This window comes from Salvelinus sp. IW2-2015, linkage group LG3 (genome assembly GCF_002910315.2).
Source record: "Salvelinus sp. IW2-2015 linkage group LG3, ASM291031v2, whole genome shotgun sequence".
In the NCBI taxonomy this organism is placed as follows: domain Eukaryota; kingdom Metazoa; phylum Chordata; class Actinopteri; order Salmoniformes; family Salmonidae; genus Salvelinus; species Salvelinus sp. IW2-2015.
The window spans coordinates 4,486,925-4,505,962 of NC_036840.1; the positions used below are offsets into that span (position 1 = coordinate 4,486,925).

General features: G+C 44.0%; 1 protein-coding gene across 2 annotated transcripts in view; it reads right to left on the reverse strand.

The window, feature by feature from the left end:
• Nucleotides 1-19,038, reverse strand: part of LOC111982756 (PRKC apoptosis WT1 regulator protein) — an 86,167-nt gene that overhangs the window by 17,355 nt on the left and 49,774 nt on the right. For both annotated transcript variants that reach the window (XM_024014350.2, XM_024014356.2), the window contains exon 3: nt 11,407-11,538. In XM_024014350.2, the coding sequence (XP_023870118.1) occupies nt 11,407-11,538 (132 nt within the window). The remainder of the gene's footprint in view (nt 1-11,406; nt 11,539-19,038) is intronic.

Consider the following 19,038-nt stretch of genomic DNA (forward strand, 5'->3'; position numbering starts at 1 on the left):
GCTAAATGCTAAAGCATTTCTGTGACAATAGACAAGTCCAGCTCAAGGACAGAACTACAATAATGTAAATGGAGAGAATAAATGCATTAAAAGGAATTCAGTGAAGCTTTGTAATTGACAGGTTTGATGTCTGACAAAAATATAAATGTTCATGATTTATTGTGTGCCAAAGCCGGTAAGATAAAGGGCAATGTTTTATACTGAGGTGTTGGCGGGACTATTAAACATATTACTGCATTAAAGACTACCTCGCCAAAGAAATCAATGTACAGGCTTTGTTACAGACAATACCTTTCATGGTAAAGGTGGCAGCATTTCGAGTCAGTCAGTCTTTGTCGGTCTTCCCATCTATGCATGGCCAAATATATAATTCATGACAATGTTCTCCCACTCATAAATCACATGCACATTTTTTTTTTTTTAAAGAAGGAATTTATGGGTTCGCAATCTGACAGCCTTTGTGCGCTAGACAGCCCATTAGAATGTCTGAAATCCCAGAAGGCATGCCTAATAAAAGTTCCACAATAGGCCTACTTTTGCGTTCCAGCATCCTCCATCTATGTCTCCTTGCAAGGCTGCTAAATATCCCTATCTGTTACTCTGGAGGCTCTCGGTCATATTAGGAGTCCACGATTGACATTTCAAAAGGTGAAGCCGAAGAATTCAACTGGAAAAATGAGAAGACTACAGCCAATGACCTATTTTAGCTGGCAGCAGTCTTGTAAAGGATAAATATTAATCTGGTTAACCTGATTTACAGACTTGTAGTCTTGATCAACAAAGGTGATACCCTCTGAAAATATTGTCTCAGGCTATACAACCAAACTTCTGAACAGCTTAAAGAACATTACATCTAAGCAGGGAAGCTTCAGTTAATGCATTTGAAAACTGTTTAGGCAGGGAGGAGAAAGTGCCTGCCTTAAAGAAAAGATTCTCAAGCTTTGCTGGACTGACAGGTGCAAATAAAAAATGGAAATGAGGGTTGTTAAGGTGTTGGATACCACAATGGGGTGTGTGTAGGGGGGGTGTATGTGTCTTATTCATGTAGTTATGCTCTAGAAGGGTTTGCTTTAAAATAATTTGCACATACAGTACCACAATTAAAACATAATTGTTTCGCAAAACCATATACTGTAGCTACATGTGTATATATTTAAATGTAGTATACAACACCTGCTCTTTCCATGACAGACTGACCAGTTGAATCCAGGTGATAGGTATGATCCCTTATTGATGTCACTTGTTAAATCCACTTCAAATCAGTGTATATGAAGGGGAGGAGACAGGTTAAAGAAGGATTTGTTTTGACCCATTTTTCTCTCCAATTTCGTGATATCCAATTGGAAGTTACAGTCGAGGCGAAGGTCGAGAGCCATGTGTCCTCTGAAACACAACCCAACCAAGCCGCACTGCTTCTTGACACAATGCCCACTTAACCCGGAAGCCTGGCGACTGTGTCAGCGTGCATGCGCCCGGCCCGCCACAGGAGTCACTAGAGCGCGATGGGACAAGGACATCCCGGCCGGCCAAACCCTCCCTTAACCCAGACGACGCTGGGCGCGACCGGCTGCAACAGAGCCCGGGATATAACCCGGATCTGCACAACTGTGCCACTCGGGAGGCCCCCCCCCAAAAAAAATGTAAGCCTTGAGACAATTGAGACATGGATTGTGTATGTGTGCCATTCAGAGGGTGAATGGGCAAGACAAAATATTTAAGTGCCTTTGAACGGGGTATGGTACTGTAGTAGGTGCCAGGCGCACCGGTTTGTGTCAAGAACTGCAACGCTGCAGGGTTTTTTACAATCAACAGTATCCCATGTGTATCAAGAATGATCCACCCCAACAAGGACATCCAGCCAACTTGACAACTGTGGGAAGCATTGGAGTCAACTTGGGCCAGCATCCCTGTGGAATGCTTTCGACACCTTGTAGAGTATATTCTCAGTCCAAGATGGCGGCGCAGTAGGACGTGTATATCTGTCTTTGTCTTATCCCGTGTCTTATCCCTTGTAAATAACCAGTCTTTTTTCGTATATATCTTAATCTCACTTCTATCTACGAACTAAATATACTTTCCTGCAACCTGCCTCACTCAATGTGGTACGGATCTGCTATTTTTATTCCTTATAACTGGAACTTCCATCAGGAGCTAGCCAGCTAACTAGCTAGTAGTCTGTTAGCCACAGCTAGCGATCCTCAACTTTCCCCCCCCCCGGCATCAGCCAGCCCTAGCTCAGACAACACCTGCCAGTCTTGCACAGCGCGATATCAATCCCAGAGCATATCGGACTGCTTCTCTCTACCATATCACCGGATTCCTGCCGCTCTGGATCATTACCCCTAGCTAGCTGCTAGCTAGCTGCAAACGAGTGGCTACTGTTAGCTAACACCTCTGGCCCGAAGTAAGCACCAGCTAGCCTCGAGTTAGGCCCATATACCAACTAATTCTAGGGCTACAATTACCTTCTTTGCCAATTGGCCTGGACCCTTTATTGTCGACACAGAGCCCCGCCGATCCATCACGACTGGACTGCCGATCTGATCGCCCGATGTGGACTCAACAGGCTATTCTGTTACGATATCGCCGCATCTACAGAACCATCTACTAGCCCCGGCCAGTTAGCTTTTTCTGAATGCTGTGTCCCCTGCTCGCCCAGCGTTGTAGTGAATACCGTACAGCACCCTGACTCACCTATTGCTACTCTTTTGACCCAATGATCACTCAGCTACACAGCTAATGCCCCCTGGACTGTTTCAATAACACGGTACCTCATTTTGTTAACCTGTCGGCCCCAGCCTCGAACTCAGGCACTGTATGTGTCTAACTGACCCGCTCTGCACTTTCTTCGCAATTTACCCGTTGTTGTCTTAGCTCTCCTGATCAACACCTGTGATTGCTTTATGCCTCTCTCAAATATCAAAATGCCTTGTCTACTGCTGTCTTGGCTAGTTTTTATTGATTTATTTCACTGTAGAGCCCTCAGTCCTGCTCAAAATGCCTTAGATAGCTTTTTTGTCCCACCCCACACACATGCGGAGACCTCACTTATGTTAATTGATGCCTCCAGAGACGAAACCTCGCTCATCATCACGCAACACATAGGTCCTCACATCCTACCATACCCTTGTCTGTACATTATGCCTTGAGTCTATTCTACCACACCCAGAAATCTGCTTATTTTATTTTTTGTCCCCAAAGCACTAGACAACCAGTTCTTATAGCCTTTAGCCGTACCCTTATCCTACTCCTCCTCTGTTCCTCTGGTGATGTAGAGGTTAACCCAGGCCCTGTAGCCCCCAGTTCCACTCCAACTCCCCAGGCGCTATCATTTGTTGACTTTTGTAACCGTAAAAGCCTTGGTTTCATGCATGATAACATCAGAAGCCTCCTCTCCCTAAGTGTGTTTTTTTCCACTGCTTTAGCACACTCCGCCAACCCTGATGTCCTAGCCGTGTCTGAATCATGGCTTAGGAAGACCACCAAAAATTCAGAAATTTCCATCCCCAACTATAACATTTTCCGCCAAGATAGAACTGCCAAAGGGGGTGGAGTTGCAATCTACTGCAGAGACAGAGTTCTGTCATGCTATCCAGGTCTGTTCCCAAACAGTAGAGCTTCTACTTTTAAAAATCCACCTTTCCAGAAATAAGTCTCACTGTCACCGCTTGTTACAGACCCCCCTCAGCCCTCAGCTGTGCCCTGGACACCATATGTGAATTAATTGCCCCCCATTTATCATCAGAGTTTGTACTGTTAGGGGACCTAAACTGGGATACGCTTAACACCCCGGCCGTCCGACAATCTAAGCTATATGCCCTCAATATCACAAAATTATCATGGAACCTACCATGTACAACCCCAAATCCGTAAACTCGGGCACCCTCATATCATCCTGATCAATCTTCCCTCTAAATACACCTCTGCGGTCTTCAACCAGGATCTCAGCGATCACTGCCTCATTGCCTGTGTCCGTAATGGGTCCGCAGTCAAACGACCACCCCTCATCACAGTCAAACGCTCCCCAAAACACTTCAGCGAGCAGGCCTTTCTATTCGACCTGGCCCGGGTATCCTGGAAAGATATTGACCTCATTCAGTCAGTAGAGGATGCCTGGTGATTCTTTAAAAGTGCTTTCCTCACCATCTTAAATAAGCATGCCTCATTCAAAATATTTTGAACCAGGAACAGATAAAGCCCTTGGTTCACTCAAGACCTGACTGCCCTTGACCAGCACAAAAACATCCTGTGGCATACTGCATTAGCATCGAATAGCCCCCGCGATATTCAACTTTTCAATTAAGTTAGGAACCAATATACACAGGCAGTAAGGAAAGCAAAGGCTAGCTTTTTCAAACAGAAATGTGCATCCTGTAGCAAACTCCAAGAAGTTCTGGGACACTGTAAAGTCCATGAAGAATAAGAGCACCTCCTCCCAGCTGCCCACTGCACTGAGGCTAGGAAACACTGTCACCACCGATAAATCTACGATAATCGAGAATTTCAAGAAGAATTTTTCTACGGCTGGCCATGCTTTCCACGTGGCTACCCCTACCCCGGTCAACAGATCTGCACCACCCACAGCAACTTGCCCAAGCCTCCCCCAATTCTCCTTCACCCAAATCCGGGTATAGCTGAGGTTTTGAAAGAGTTGCAAAATCTGGACCCCTACAAATCAGCTGGGCTAGACAATCTGGACCCTCTCTTTCTAAAATCTGGACCCTCTCTATCGGCCGAAATTGTTGCAACCCCTATTACTAGCCTGTTCAACCTCTCTTTCGTACCGTCCGAGATCCCCAAAGATTGGAAATTTGCCGCGGTCATCCCCCTCTTCAAAAGGGGGAGAAACTCTAGACCCTGACTGTTACAGACCTATATCTATCCTACCCTGCCTTTCTAAGGTCTTCGAAAGCCAAGTTAACAAACAGCTCACCATTTCGAATCCCACCGTACCTTCTCCGCTATGCAATCTGGTTTCTGAACTGGACATGGGTGCACCTCAGCCACACTCAAGGTCCTAAACAATATCATAACCGCCATCAACAAAAGACAATACTGTGCAGCCGTATTCATTGACCTGGCTAAGGCTTTCGACTCTGTCAATCACCGCATTCTTATCGGCAGACTCAATAGCCTTGGTTTCTCAAATGACTGCCTCGCTTGGTTTACCAACTACTTCTCAGACAGAGGTCAGTGTGTCAAATCGGAGGGCCTGTTGTCCGGAACTCTGGCAGTCTATGGGGGTGCCACAGGGTTCAATTCTCGGGCTGACTCTTTTCTCTGTATACATCAATGATGTCGTTCTTGCTGCTGGTGATTATCTGATCCACCTCTACTCAGACGACACCATTCTGTATACTTCTGGCCCTTCTTTGGACACAGTGTTAACTAACCTCCAGACGAGCTTCAATTCCATACAACTCTCCTTCCATGGCCTCCAACTGCGCTTAAATGCAAGTAAAACTAAATGCATGCTCTTCAACCGATCGCTGCCCGCCCACCTAGCATCACTACTCTGGACGGTTCTGACTTAGAATATGTGGACAACTACAAATACCTAGGTGTCTGGTTAGACTGTAAACTCTCCTTCCAGACTCACATTGAGCATCTCCAATACAAAATGTAATCTAGAATTGGCTTCCAATTTTGCAATAAAGCATCCTTCACTCATGCTGCCAAACATACCACCGTAAAACTGACTATCCTACCGATCCTCGACTTCGGTGGTGTCATTTACAAAAAATCCTCCAACACTCTACTCAGCAAATTGGATGCAGTCCATCACAGTATCATCCTTTTCGTCACCAAAGCCCCATATACTACCCACCACTGTGACCTGTATGCTCTCGTTGGCTGGCCCTCGCTTCATATTCGTCGCCAAACCCACTGGCTCATGGTCATCTATAAGTCTAGCTAGATAAAGCCCCGCCTTATCTCAGCTCACTGGTCACCATAGCAGCACCCACCCGTAGCATGCGCTCCAGCAGGTATATTTCACTGGTCACCCCAAAAGCCAACACCTACTTTGGCCGCCTTTCCTTTCAGTTCTCTGCTGCCAATGACTGGAACTAATTGCAAAAATCAGTGAAGCTGGAGACTCATATCTCCCTCACTAACTTTAAGCATCATCTATCAGAGCAGCTTACAGATCATTGCACCTGTACATAGCCCATCTGTAAATAGCCCATCCAACTTCCCTCATCCCCAATTTATTATTATTATTTATTTTTTGCTCCTTTGCACCCCAGTAGCTCTACTTGCACATTCATCTTCTGCACATTATCACTCCAGTGTTTATTTGCTCAATTGTAATTATTTCGCCACTACGGCCTATTTATTTCTTTACCACCCTAATCTTACTTCATTTGCACACACTGTATATAGACTTTTCTATTGTGTTATTAACTGTACGTTTGTTTATTCCATGTGTAACTCTGTGTTGTTTGTGTAGCACAGCTTTGCTTTATCTTGGCCAGGTCGCAGTTGTAAATGAGAACTTGTTCTCAACTGGCCTACCGGTTTAAATAAAGGTGAATTATTTTATATTTTTAAATATGCCCTGATGAATTGAGGCTGTGTTGAGGGGGAGGGGGGTTGTTAGTGTTCCTAATGTTTCATATACTCAGTGTTTACAGCGCACACCATTTCAGAACCCAAACCACTCTCCCCTTTGGACCAGGCGCCACATTAGAAGCAGATGAGTCGGTGGAATGTTACCTATGGTTTTGTTTATCTGACAAGGCTCCAGGTTTAGGGAAAGTGTTTTCCTTGTACGGCTCACATACCACAGAGGGGTAAGGCCTGATAACCAGGACCACATGGGGAGAGGGCCTCTGTGACACGAACATCACTGAAACTACACTTGATTACACTACCTCACAGAGGAACGCAACCACAGGCAAGGAGAGAAAGACACCAATGTGTGTGTGTGAGTATTTGTATGTGCATGCGTACAGGTGTGTGTGTGATTCCATGTGTATCACAAGGTGATAGTGTGTGGGGAGGACGGGTTGGCAGCAGGAGATGGGGATATGAAATAGATGAGTAGGAACAGAGAGAGGATGACAGTGGAGGAGATAGTGCTGCAGCCATTACAGGAGTCCCTCTCTTCTCCCTCTTACTGAGACGGGCTGGTCAGTAGTGCCGGGAGGATACCAGTATCACGATACTCGTTAGTGGCAAGGAAACAAAATACGAAGTCGATTTAACGTCTTTAGGAAAACAGCCCTGATGTTGGAAACAAAAATCATTATGCTGTCATCCAGAGTCACGTTTATTTATTTTCCAAACGGTAGCACACAATATTTTACATACATCAGGTTTTTAAAGGACCAACGAGTTTGGTCTGCTTCGTGTTTTCATTTTTTCCATGGAAAACATATTGCAATACTGGTATTGTCACAGCCCTACTGGTCAGTGCTAAAATGCTATTACCTAGTCTCATCTCCATGAACGGGTTGTTATAGGGCAGGAACACACAGTGCTCCACAGAGGAAGAAGAAGGGGAGGACAGTGTTTTACTTGGTTCAGATAGACAGACCCAAGAAAGGACGAAAAGAGAGAAATACGAATCAACTATCAAATGAAAGCCAGAAAGCTCATTAATCAAGTTCACTTCTTATTGATGCAACACTGTGTGGACTCAAAACGGTAGGGGATTATTTTGTTCTGCAGAAACGTCAACGTTTCTTAGTATTTGAAGTTGCCAGTCCTGCCTCAGTCCAGACATCTTGATACCAGTGCAGAAGCTAAAAAGCCTGACAGTTTGATCTCGAGGTAGCTGTATATTACACAGACAACATGGAAACGCTTGTCTGTGTGATAAATGGGGTCAGAATGAAGTGGCACATTTTTGGAATGCTCTGTCTTTACAGATGTCGGCTTGACAGCTCCCTGTAAATCCACTCTCCAAATTCTCTACTGCTCTCTCTCCCCCCAAACCCCCACCCTCTCTCTCTTTCTCTGTCTGTCTCTCCTTCCCTCCTGTCTCTATTCCTCTGTTAGCTCGTCACTAAGGTCACAACGGCATGACACACAACCAAATATGACCGTCAAAAAACCCTAGACCAAAGGCAGGGAGTGGCAGAGCAATGGGTGAGATGCAGTGCGGGAGATCCCCAGTGGTTAGTCGTGGCAGTGCCCACATCTGCTCTGATTTAAGGGGAATATGTTGTAGTGGTAAGGTGGGCTCAGCAGGCACCTCCATGCCTCATTTCCAAGGGCTGATGGGTAATCTGCTGATGTTTCAGCGGGAAGGACGTGTTACGGCATGTCAACGGAGTAGAAGTCTCGTCACTTTCAACACACATGACACATCGGTTAAACGAGTGGGTGACTCTTATTTCTAGTGAATTAAGTGTTTGTGGATCTACTGACTTGATACATTAAATGATTAACTACATTTGGAAAGCTTTATATGAATATATCATCTGATACTGTATAGTACCGACAGAAAACATATCTGTTAATATAACACAGGGAGGAAATCCAAATCGTATTATATTCCAGCTCATAGACGAGTGCTTCCGCGGTTGCCTTCGTTACCAACATATTCTCAAGTCCTTTCATGTCTCTGCATAGAGCGTTTGACAGCACTTCAATTGCACACTTGTTGACTGCACAGTAATGATCTCCTCCAGGCGAAAGTAACAGAAAGATATATTTCCAACGTGACTGCTTATAGAAACAATCACATTAATCATAACCAACCTGATAGTAGGGACTCTGTCTTATTCACGTTATGTTATGCTCTGGAATGGTTTACTTTCAAATCAATTGCACAATCAAAACATAATTGTTTGCAAATATACTTATACATATACTGTAGCTACATGTGTATATATAAAATCCGTTTGGCCTTCCTATGATATCTATTAACGCAGGGGCCTCAATAGGCAGGGACTCCTCTGTTCCCAAACTGCATGCTCCATATCAATAGCATGTCATACATGCAGATTAATTCCTGATACGGCTCTGAAGTGTGTTTTTAGAGAGACTTGCTGCAACACAGGCTCCAAATGAACCTGTTAGCACTTAGCCCTGTGGACCTTGGAGCTGAGCTGTGTTGTGACCGTCTCAAAAACACAGCTATCTAAGCAATACGTTTTTAGTACTGCTCATGTCATCACACCCAGAGAATGGTTATGGAATGAGAACGCATTTGTATTTTGTAGCGTATTGTAGTGCATCATTTTGCCATACGAGCTGGTTTATATAGAGCAATGCACTCCCTCCTTCTCAAGCAGCCTATGTATGGAGTGCTTTCTCTCTGACCAACAGTGCCTCTGTTTGGTGGCACTGTAGTATCTATCTATCTATCTCATCATCACATTCTGCTCAAGGGAGGGGAGTGTGTAAGTTGGGGCTGGACTCAGCTGTAGATCACCATGGGAATCAAGAGATCTATCTTGTTTTGTACTATACACTTAAAAAAAAGGGTACTTTGGGGTTCTATATAGAACCTTTTGGTTCTTCGGATTATATTAAAGAACCCTATACTAAATATATATATATATATCCAGTGAAGACAAAAGAACCTTGAGGGTTCTATCCCTCCCCAGAGTGTAATGGGGATTTTAGAAATTAAACAGCAAACATAAGCTAACCCAGTCACATCAAACTCTGAAATGACAGCTAACATTCCCTCTTAATTTGTTTTAGCTGTTTTCCATTGACATTTATATCCATATTAATGATGCTGCTCTATGACTTCACCTGTTCAGAAAAATGGCGAGCTGAAGTCTGACACGTTAGCTCTCTATGGCAAGGGAAAGATTTAAGTCATATTTTGCAACATTGTTGCCAAGGTCTGAGTGGCAAACAGCCAGGCACAAACTTGTGCCGTTACAAACTATTTCGTCTTGCTTCTAGCTAGAAGCAAGAGTAAATAATGTGTTTTATAAAAGCACACAATCCTATATAAAAAAAAAGAGGTTCTAGAATCTTTTGGTTAACTCAAAATGTAACTACTATTCCTATTCAAAAACCAACTACCAATCCATTCCAGCATGACAAAGCAAGAGGACGGGGGTTGAACCAACTTGCAAAGAGCACGTTATTTTTCAATGTATTAAGGTAAGCAAAGTTGAGTATTTAATTAGAATATATGAACCCAAAGTCTTATTATAAGCTATATACTAGATAAATAAAGTTGAAACGTTATTAGAATGAGAATGTTTGTAAGCTAGCTAGCTAAACAGAAAAAGCTAGGCTACTTTAAATTTGCCACTTCACAAGCTAGCTTTCTCTTTTTAATGAACTATTTTTTATTATGAGATATGCCAAATAGAGCTACAGACCCAGTCTAACATTGGTAATTAGCTAATTCTCTCTTTCATTTCAGAGTCAATTGAGCGGACTATGTTCATTAAAACCATTAGAAGACTGTTTCTGAATGAGGCATGCATAAATGATTTATAATAAATTATGAATAATAAGTATTGGTGATTCAATAGCCTAGTTAATCATTGCATGACTTTTAACACACAATCTATGTTTTGCTCTGTCTTGCAGTAACCCAGAACTATCCCAGAGGCTCTCTCTTTCGGCTGCTGCGGACAACGACATGTAAGTTGTTCTTCTACATCATAATAATTGTATGTCTGCATAGCCTTTTAGCAGGTTTACTCATGCTTATTTCTGGAGATTAACTCATGTTCATTTTTTCTTCTCATCTGGAACCAGTCAAGCAGGTAGACCAGTGGCTAAGGAGTTGGGCCTGTGGCCGAAAGGTGGCTGGTTCTAATCCCGGGCCGGGCGTTAAGAGAAAAGAAGAATGGCAGAATTGATCTGACAACTGGAGGGCTGCTGGGTTCATATCCTCAAAACATTCCCTTATGTTAGGCCCTTGAGCAAGGCCCTTAATCCCACAACATGCTTTCCATCAAGGGGCGATACATGCAGCTTGAACCTGTGGTCGTCTCAACTGTATGTGTGATGTCTGCTGTTTGGTGGTGGTTGAGAATGGAGCAGAAGACACCTTTTTGTTGATTACTAACTAAGTAAAAAAAGTGTTGTACAAAGTATTGTACTTCATATTTCCAAATTATGTTCGCATTGAATGGCAAATAATTCTAAAAACCATGCTGGTATTCTTTTGCCCATTATTTAATTGTTTATTAAAGTATATTCTTAGCTCAAAATATGATTATTTAAGAGTAGTAGCCATAATTCATAAATGGCACCATTCAGTGTTCTCCAGTATATGGAACCATTTTGTTTCAGTGATCAAAGAACCATATAAGTGTGTACAATAACTTGGGGAGCCAAAAGCCTTATTGGTTGATATGACTTCAGCCCAGAGTGTTTCCTGGTCCGGTTACATGGTCAGGCTAAACTCCAGGCCCTAGGTATTACACTAAGTGGTAAAGGTCAGTGAGGTTGGGTGACATGTGACCTTGTCCTCACCTGTAGTAAGTGGGTGGCAGCCCCAGGGTCAGAGGTCATGGCTTCGTTCTGTTCCGTGTTGAGCTGTGTCAGCTGCTGCTCCTCCTCCTTCGCCTTATCCCTTCCGTCGTCATCATCTAGCTCATCCAGGCTCTGCAATACAGAGAGAGAAAGAGTTGAACACACCTTTATTGAATAATTAAGGTGTGAATAGAGGGGTCAACTTATTGAATGGTTTTTAGGTGCAAAAAATTATGCTATAAACTAAGTAACATATCAAAAGGATGTACATATATTGTAAGAGAGAGAGAGAGATACAGCGATAGAGAGAGATACAGCGATAGAGAGAGATACAGCGATAGAGAGAGATACAGCGATAGAGAGAGATACAGCGATAGAGAGAGATATAACGATAGAGAGAGATATAACGATAGAGAGAGATACAACGATAGAGCGAGAGATACAGCGATAGAGAGAGATACAGCGATAGAGAGACAGATACAGAGAAATAGAGAAATAAAGTGAGAGAGGCACGGGGAGTGAGACACCACCGTTGACGTGCGGTGACAGCCGGGGTCATTCTCACTGTAACCGTGGTAACCTCCAGAGAGATGTGGCCCCGGTCCCCTTAATCCTCTTAAGACATGATTTCTTTCACAGCACCTGGACAGCTCTAACGCAGCCTAGTCCACATTCACTGGGACACGCAGGCAACAGGAAGACAGCCGACAAGGGGTCCTTACACTGCTGCTGTGGACGTGTAGTCAGAGAGGCCTTTTTGACAAGTGGAATGTCCCCGAAAACACTGGGAGTCAACAACACAATGTGATGTAGGGGTCAGTCAGGGCACAGCGAGAAATTGTGCACATCTTTCTGAGAAGGCTTCCAACTTTACTGAGGCATCTCTGCTCTCAGCTTCATCTTAAATAGTTTATAATATATCATCTTGACTTCCTATTTAGGCAACTTATTCATGAAATATGCGATTGAGTTAAGTAGTGCATCAAAATAAATGAAGATACATTGAGAAAATGCAGTTTGACTTTGAACTTGATGGTTGTATCATCTGTATTGACAGAAACAGGAGCCAACCTGCCACTCGTACAGAACAAAAAACAGTCTTTCCTGTTTCCACGCTGTGCAACGAAGAAAAAAAGTGCTTACCGAACGAACAGGCCCTTGAATGGTAAAAATAGCCTTAAAAAAGGCTAAAAGGAATGTAGTCATTTGCAAAGACCTTCCTGCCAAAACATTTATCAGCACGCCTGGGGAAATGCCAACTCCTTTCTCCTCTAACTCAGCCAGAGGTGGACGCTAGCTGTTCTCGTCTGGCCTATGACATATTGAAACACACACACACACACACACACACACACACACACACACACACACACACACACACACACACACACACACGAGACAGACTTTCAGGAGCATGCTGCCTGTGTCCGTGCAAACTTCCTCAGTAAACACACACTGCCTGCCTTTAGCCATCTGACCCCTGCAAAGGGCACAGGGATGCTCTGTGCTGTTTGATTCGCCAAAACGTTTCCCTGCTCCCTCTCAACTGCCTACAGCAATACACAGCTGTAGACTCCAGGGGTCAGAAACATAGAACTAATAACAGCCATATGGAATAACGAGGGACATTACACAGTCTAACATAAGTCTGTCTACATCGACACAGTGATTTAGGACTAAAAACGTTGCTATGCAACAGTTACCCAAACAGAGGGACTTTAAATCTGGAACTGGGTTACGAACGTTTATTTTGGTTCACAGTGCTGGCTGTTTTACCCACTATTACTTCAAATCATTTCCATGCATTTCGTCTTATTCCAGATAAAACAATGGGAGATCTAGGCTCATCCTTTTAAAGGGATGTTTTTGTTTCTGATTTCAGTATATGTGAATGTATATGACTAATGTACAGTAACTAACTATTAAGAATGGGTATATAGTATCATGGTGTAACTTCACAAATTATCCAACAGACGGCTGTATTTAAAATACAGATAAACACACTTAGAACACATACACACACCTCAACTAGGGACAAGTATCACCTACTGAAAGCAGGAAGTGGGCACTAGTGGTTGCCCTGGGAAACACTGAGTACATTTCCTCCCGTCGAGGGGCTCAGATAAAGTGGTGATGATGACACACACCAGAGGGGAAGTGGAGGAGTGAGTTCTGAAAAGAAGCAGCCGAGACCCAACATTCCTTCCTCTTCCTGTTTATAATGTGTGGGATCTCGGCAGGCGTAAAGCGCGAGGCCTCTGAAGAGCGTTTACTCAACATGTTATTGAGGTCTCCAAACGCCATAACACCGGTGTTCATGGGGAGACAAGTCCAGTTAAGAAGCTACATCTGGACCCGACTGTGGCGGTCTATTAGGAATGTGTGTGCTGGGTGGAAATGTGGTCTTTTTGGGGTAAAGTGATCTGCAATCTATCATCCTAATGCTCTAGCCATGGCAGGAGGAATTTGCAAAATGTCTGACTTTTGGTGTCTATACCTCCCTGAATGGACATTTCTGTGTCTCAAATAACACTGCTTATGTAATGGAGGTGAAGAATCTGAACAGTTTACAGCATCCTCACCTTGTTATAAGATTTTATTTTAAATCCTCAAGAACAATTTCCAACAGCTGCTCCTTGACAGAACTATAGCTGCAGACAGCTCATACAGGCAGAGCACTCATAACATCCTCTCTCTCTCTCTCCTCAGTGTGGTCTTACTTAATATCCCCTTCCTAAACACTAACAATATCTTCTCTCTCTCCTCAGTGTGGTCATACTTAATATCCCCTTCCTAAACACTAACACTATCTTCTCTCTCTCCTCAGTGTGGTCATACTTAATATCCCCTTCCTAAACACTAACAATATCTTCTCTCTCTCCTCAGTGTGGTCATACTTAATATCCCCTTCCTAAACACTAACAATATCTTCTCTCTCTCCTCAGTGTGGTCATACCTAATATCCCCTTCCTAAACACTAACACTCATAATATCCTCTCTCTCTCGCTCTCTCCTCAGTGTGGTCATACCTAATTCCCCTTCTAAACACTACACTCATAATACCTCTCTCTCCTCTCCTCAGTGTGGTCATACCTAATATCCCCTTCCTAAACACTAACACCTATCTCTCTCTCTCCTAGTGTGGTCTATACCTAATCATCCCGCTTCCTAAACACTAACACTCATAATATCCTCTCTCTCTCCTCAGTGTGGTCATACCTAATATCCCCTTCCTAAACACTAACACTCATAATATCCTCCCTCCCTCCCCAGAGGACCCGTTTGAAAAATCGAAGCTGACCGCCAGCACCGACTTGTTAACGTGCCAGCGCTCTGTCCGTTTACTCCTCAAATGTATTAATCAACAATCAAAAGGGCACCTCCGTCCACTGGTCTTGTCTTCCCACTGGAGGCTGCTGCTACAGTGGTATTGTGCGACCGTGCTTAATGACTTGTGTGCATTAATTACCTGCCGCATGCCCTGGCACTGACTGAGTTCATTTGGATGATGTGTTAAAGATGGAGCGGAGAGGAGCAGTGAGGAAAGGAGAGGAACAACAGCACTGAGGTGATTCACACACTGCCCACTGTCCGTTAATCATCAGCGTTGTTCGTTCAGCCTCAGGTATGACCTGGCTCACAAATACAACACAGAGCTCTCGGGAGGGACTGGAGGAACTCAGGTCTGTCAGAGATCTTAGGGAGAAAAAGCATCCACAGTGAGAGTCGGGGGGATAAATGTGACACTTGAGGACGTTGTTGCCTATGTGGGTTAAAGTAGAGGTTTAACAAGGTTTAACAAGGTCATAAGAGCTTGTGTAAAATATGACTGTCGGGTTATCGTAACAACTTGTTATGGTCCTACGTGGAATAATAATATCATGGAGGCAGATTAGGTGAATGCTGAATTAAAACTATGGTTGATTCACTGAGTAAAGAGAACAATGTGAGGATACAAATGCATTACCCACAATGCCTTTTGGCGGCATAAAGAGTCCAAGGGAGTGGTTTTCAGTGCCAGGATTCAGGCAAGCTGTCATGGCGCACACGCGCACACACACACAATGAGAGCGATGAAGAGGCTGCAAACTGCTCAGTGGGCTGTCAGACAGATGGAGATGCTGGTCAGCTATGGGGCCAACCTTAGAGGCTCAGGGATGGTTTAAGTCAGTGCCAACTCTCTCTCCCCAAACCCAGAAAGTGGGATTTATCGCCCCTGTTAATCCCAGACTGGTTTTGTTCCCAAAATATGTTGTTTTTCATTTAACTTCTGGGTTGAAATTCCAAATAAACTTGTTTTTCCTTGCAGGGTTTGGTTTGTGCCTTGAAGTCAAACTGTGTACAAGACATTCTCATAAAATGCAGCTTGTCTTGGCTGTGAGTACAACTTCTTTATGTATATATATATTTGGTAATCAATGTTTATCAAGCACAAGCCTGGACTGGGAAAGGACCATTAAACTGGGTCGAAAAAGTCCACATTTCCCCCTTTTTATCAACACTTTTCAGCAATAACGTTTTAACAAGCACGTTTAATACTCCACCAGACCTCACAGGGACGGAATCTCCATGTGGGGTGACAGTATGCCATGACAAAACATAGGCTACAACTACTAGGAAACACACTATATTTCCTCCGTGGTCACCAATCATGAGACAGTACCAGCATCAGCTTCCCTCTCTGTTGTAGTTAGACCTGGGCAGCCAGGAGGCCAAGCAGAGGTCTACTGTCTGACCTCTGGCCCCAGCTTTAATCCATCTGTGGGAATAGACCATGCAACAACAACGCACTGTCTCTCACTTTGCTCTTGGTTTTGCCAGCCTCATTCTATGCTCTATAACCTCTGTGGTTTGGACGAAGAGCCAGGAATTGAACTGCTGGGCATGTTATGAGGCTTTGGGGGAAGAGTTTGAGAGAGGGCAGAGAAGATATTAAAACAGACTCAGGGCCTAAACTCCTAAAATGGTAGCTTACACTGCAATACCACCCAGCTTTCTGTACTAAACCCATTCCTAATGTTGTATCACAGAATGGGGTCGTCTTGTTTTCTGAGAGCATTACGATTTTTGGATCAACTGTGAAAGAGAATCAATGAAATGGAGCAATAACTGCCATGTGTAGCTAATGGATAACAATGTACTATACTGTTTGGTTGTCCATCAGTCTATGTAGCCCCCAGGAGAGGCCTGAGGCAGACCTTATTAAACCTTGAATATATATGCCATTTGGCAGACGCTTTTATCCAAAGCGACTTACAGTCATGCGTGCATAACATTTTACATATGGGAATCGAACCCATGACCCTGGCGTTACAAGTGCCATGCTCTACCAACTGAGCTACAAAGGACCACCTGTCACTCTCCTGACAGAGGCACTGCTTTAGGCAGGATGAGCCCTGACCTCAGAGGATGTGGTCGTGACCTCTCCCCGGTTTCATCCGCAAGCTGACAGACCGGTCATAAGAACAATGAATGATAGTTTAGTGAGTTGCTCAACCGCCATGAAAATATCAATGGCTTTTTAATGGATACAAATAGGTGACAACATACTTAATTACATGTATTGCATTACGCATTCCCGGTGCAAAATTATCATTGATTTTCATAGGCATCCTGCTACTAGGAGAGTTCTCTCATTATTTAAAATGACTCAAACGGAGAAAATAACCTTGGAAGGAAGATGATGCCACACAACAAGCTCTGAAAAATTGTGTAAAATATTATGAATGCATGTCATTCGCTGATCTTATGTTACGATATAGCAATTTTCCAGTCATATGGAGAATTGCTTAATTACATGGTTGCCTCTTCATTCCTAATGAATAATTAGCAGCTGGATGTTTGGTTGAATTTATGCAACAGAGGAAATTGGCTACTGTACACATGAGACTGTCTGTACACAGACTCACCTTGTAACTGTGATGGCCAACAGATCCACTCTCCCCCCGTTGTCATCCCTCCAGAACAAAGTGATTTTACACTGTGTAAAAAGGCAGCTTGACGTGAAGGCACATGTATAGCCCGATCCAGCTGTTATGATTTTGGACCATAACATACATCTTTCATACCAGGACATGGCATCCATTCATGAAATAAAACATGAATATTCAAGACAATAGAGTTCAGCACAATAGTTCTATGTTGGAGTCCATACAGCACATTTGGGCTCATCAGCATCCAATGAGAGCAGTGTTTAATACATCGGTCTAGTCTTCGTAACCTATCAGATCCTCTTATAGAAGCATCCCAGCAGGACTGTATACTGTGCAGACCAAACTAACCCGTTGGCCAGGTGGTCTTTATCTCTGTGTGTTGACTCTAGCGCCCTGCATAAACTCTGCTTGCCTGGGTCTGATAGAAGAGTATGCAGGTTGTAGTTAAGGCCCCATTAGCAAGTCTACTGTTTGTTTTCTCTAGTGTTTGACCAGGGAGGAGTGCCACACGCACATTCAACCGCAAACACATTCGAATGCAAACACACTCGGTCTGGTCCACTGCTCTGGCTACCCTAGAGCAGCTGGTTTGTGCAGGTAGACTCATTGTGCCATCATGATGACAGGAAACCTCTGCATGACTCGAGGTTCAGACATGCCTGTCCACAGGTATAGGGAAAGAGAAAGGGGGTAACTAGTCATTTGCCAGATGTTAAATGCATCTTCAGTTGCCTGCAGACAGTTAAGGCCCTCACACCAACTGAATGCATTCAACCGAAAGGTGTCTTCTGCATTTAACCCTCTGAATCAGAGAGGTACGGGGGGCTGCCTTAAATCGATGTTCCAATCATTGGCGCCTGTGGAGCAGTTGTTGGGGGTTAACTGCCTTGCTCAAGAGCAGAAGGGCAGATTTTTCCAACTTGCCGGCTCTGGGATTTGAACCAAGCCCTCCGGTTACTGGCCCAACGCTCTTAACCGCTAGGCTACCTGCTGCCCCTATTCAAAGGCAGTGTGGTTTTCAAATGATACCAACAGTTACGTCCAACTCTTCTAGTATGACACGGTTGATACTCTTCCTGTTGGCATGACAACAACAACAATACCATCACGTCTCCAGAGTTGGCGTGAGGGCCTTGAAACTGTCTGAAGGCAAGTGTAGATGGGATACATTTAACATCTGGCTCTTCTATCCACAAGCTAAGGTGCCTGTACTGTACCGTAACGCAGACCAGTGTGAAACAGTGAGACCAGGCTGATGGTGGCTGGGACCTGCTAGAGTACTTAGACCCACAGCTCTGGAACCAGGACCATCATAATGAATCCCTGTAAACCAGAAGTAATAACAGGGTGTATGGTGGTGGTATATGGAGTCAGCAGGGAAGCTGGTACAGTGTTTTGTCTAACGCCTCGATCAGACTGCTCATCATTGGTTTGGATACACCAGAAGTAGATTCATATCCAATGGATAAATCCAACGTATTAATCAAATTGTATTCGTAGACTTGACAGAAATAGCAGCAAAAGGTGAATGTTGAACTGTTGTTGCACACACATCCAGAACAAATGTTGGATAACTTTTGACTGCAGAATTTATTACGCCGCATTGATGCAATGACGCTGTCTGTCTGATCGAGGCGTAACCTCCTAATGTTGTTTTCGGCCTCAGCACTGGCACAAATACTTACACCCCCCCCCCCCC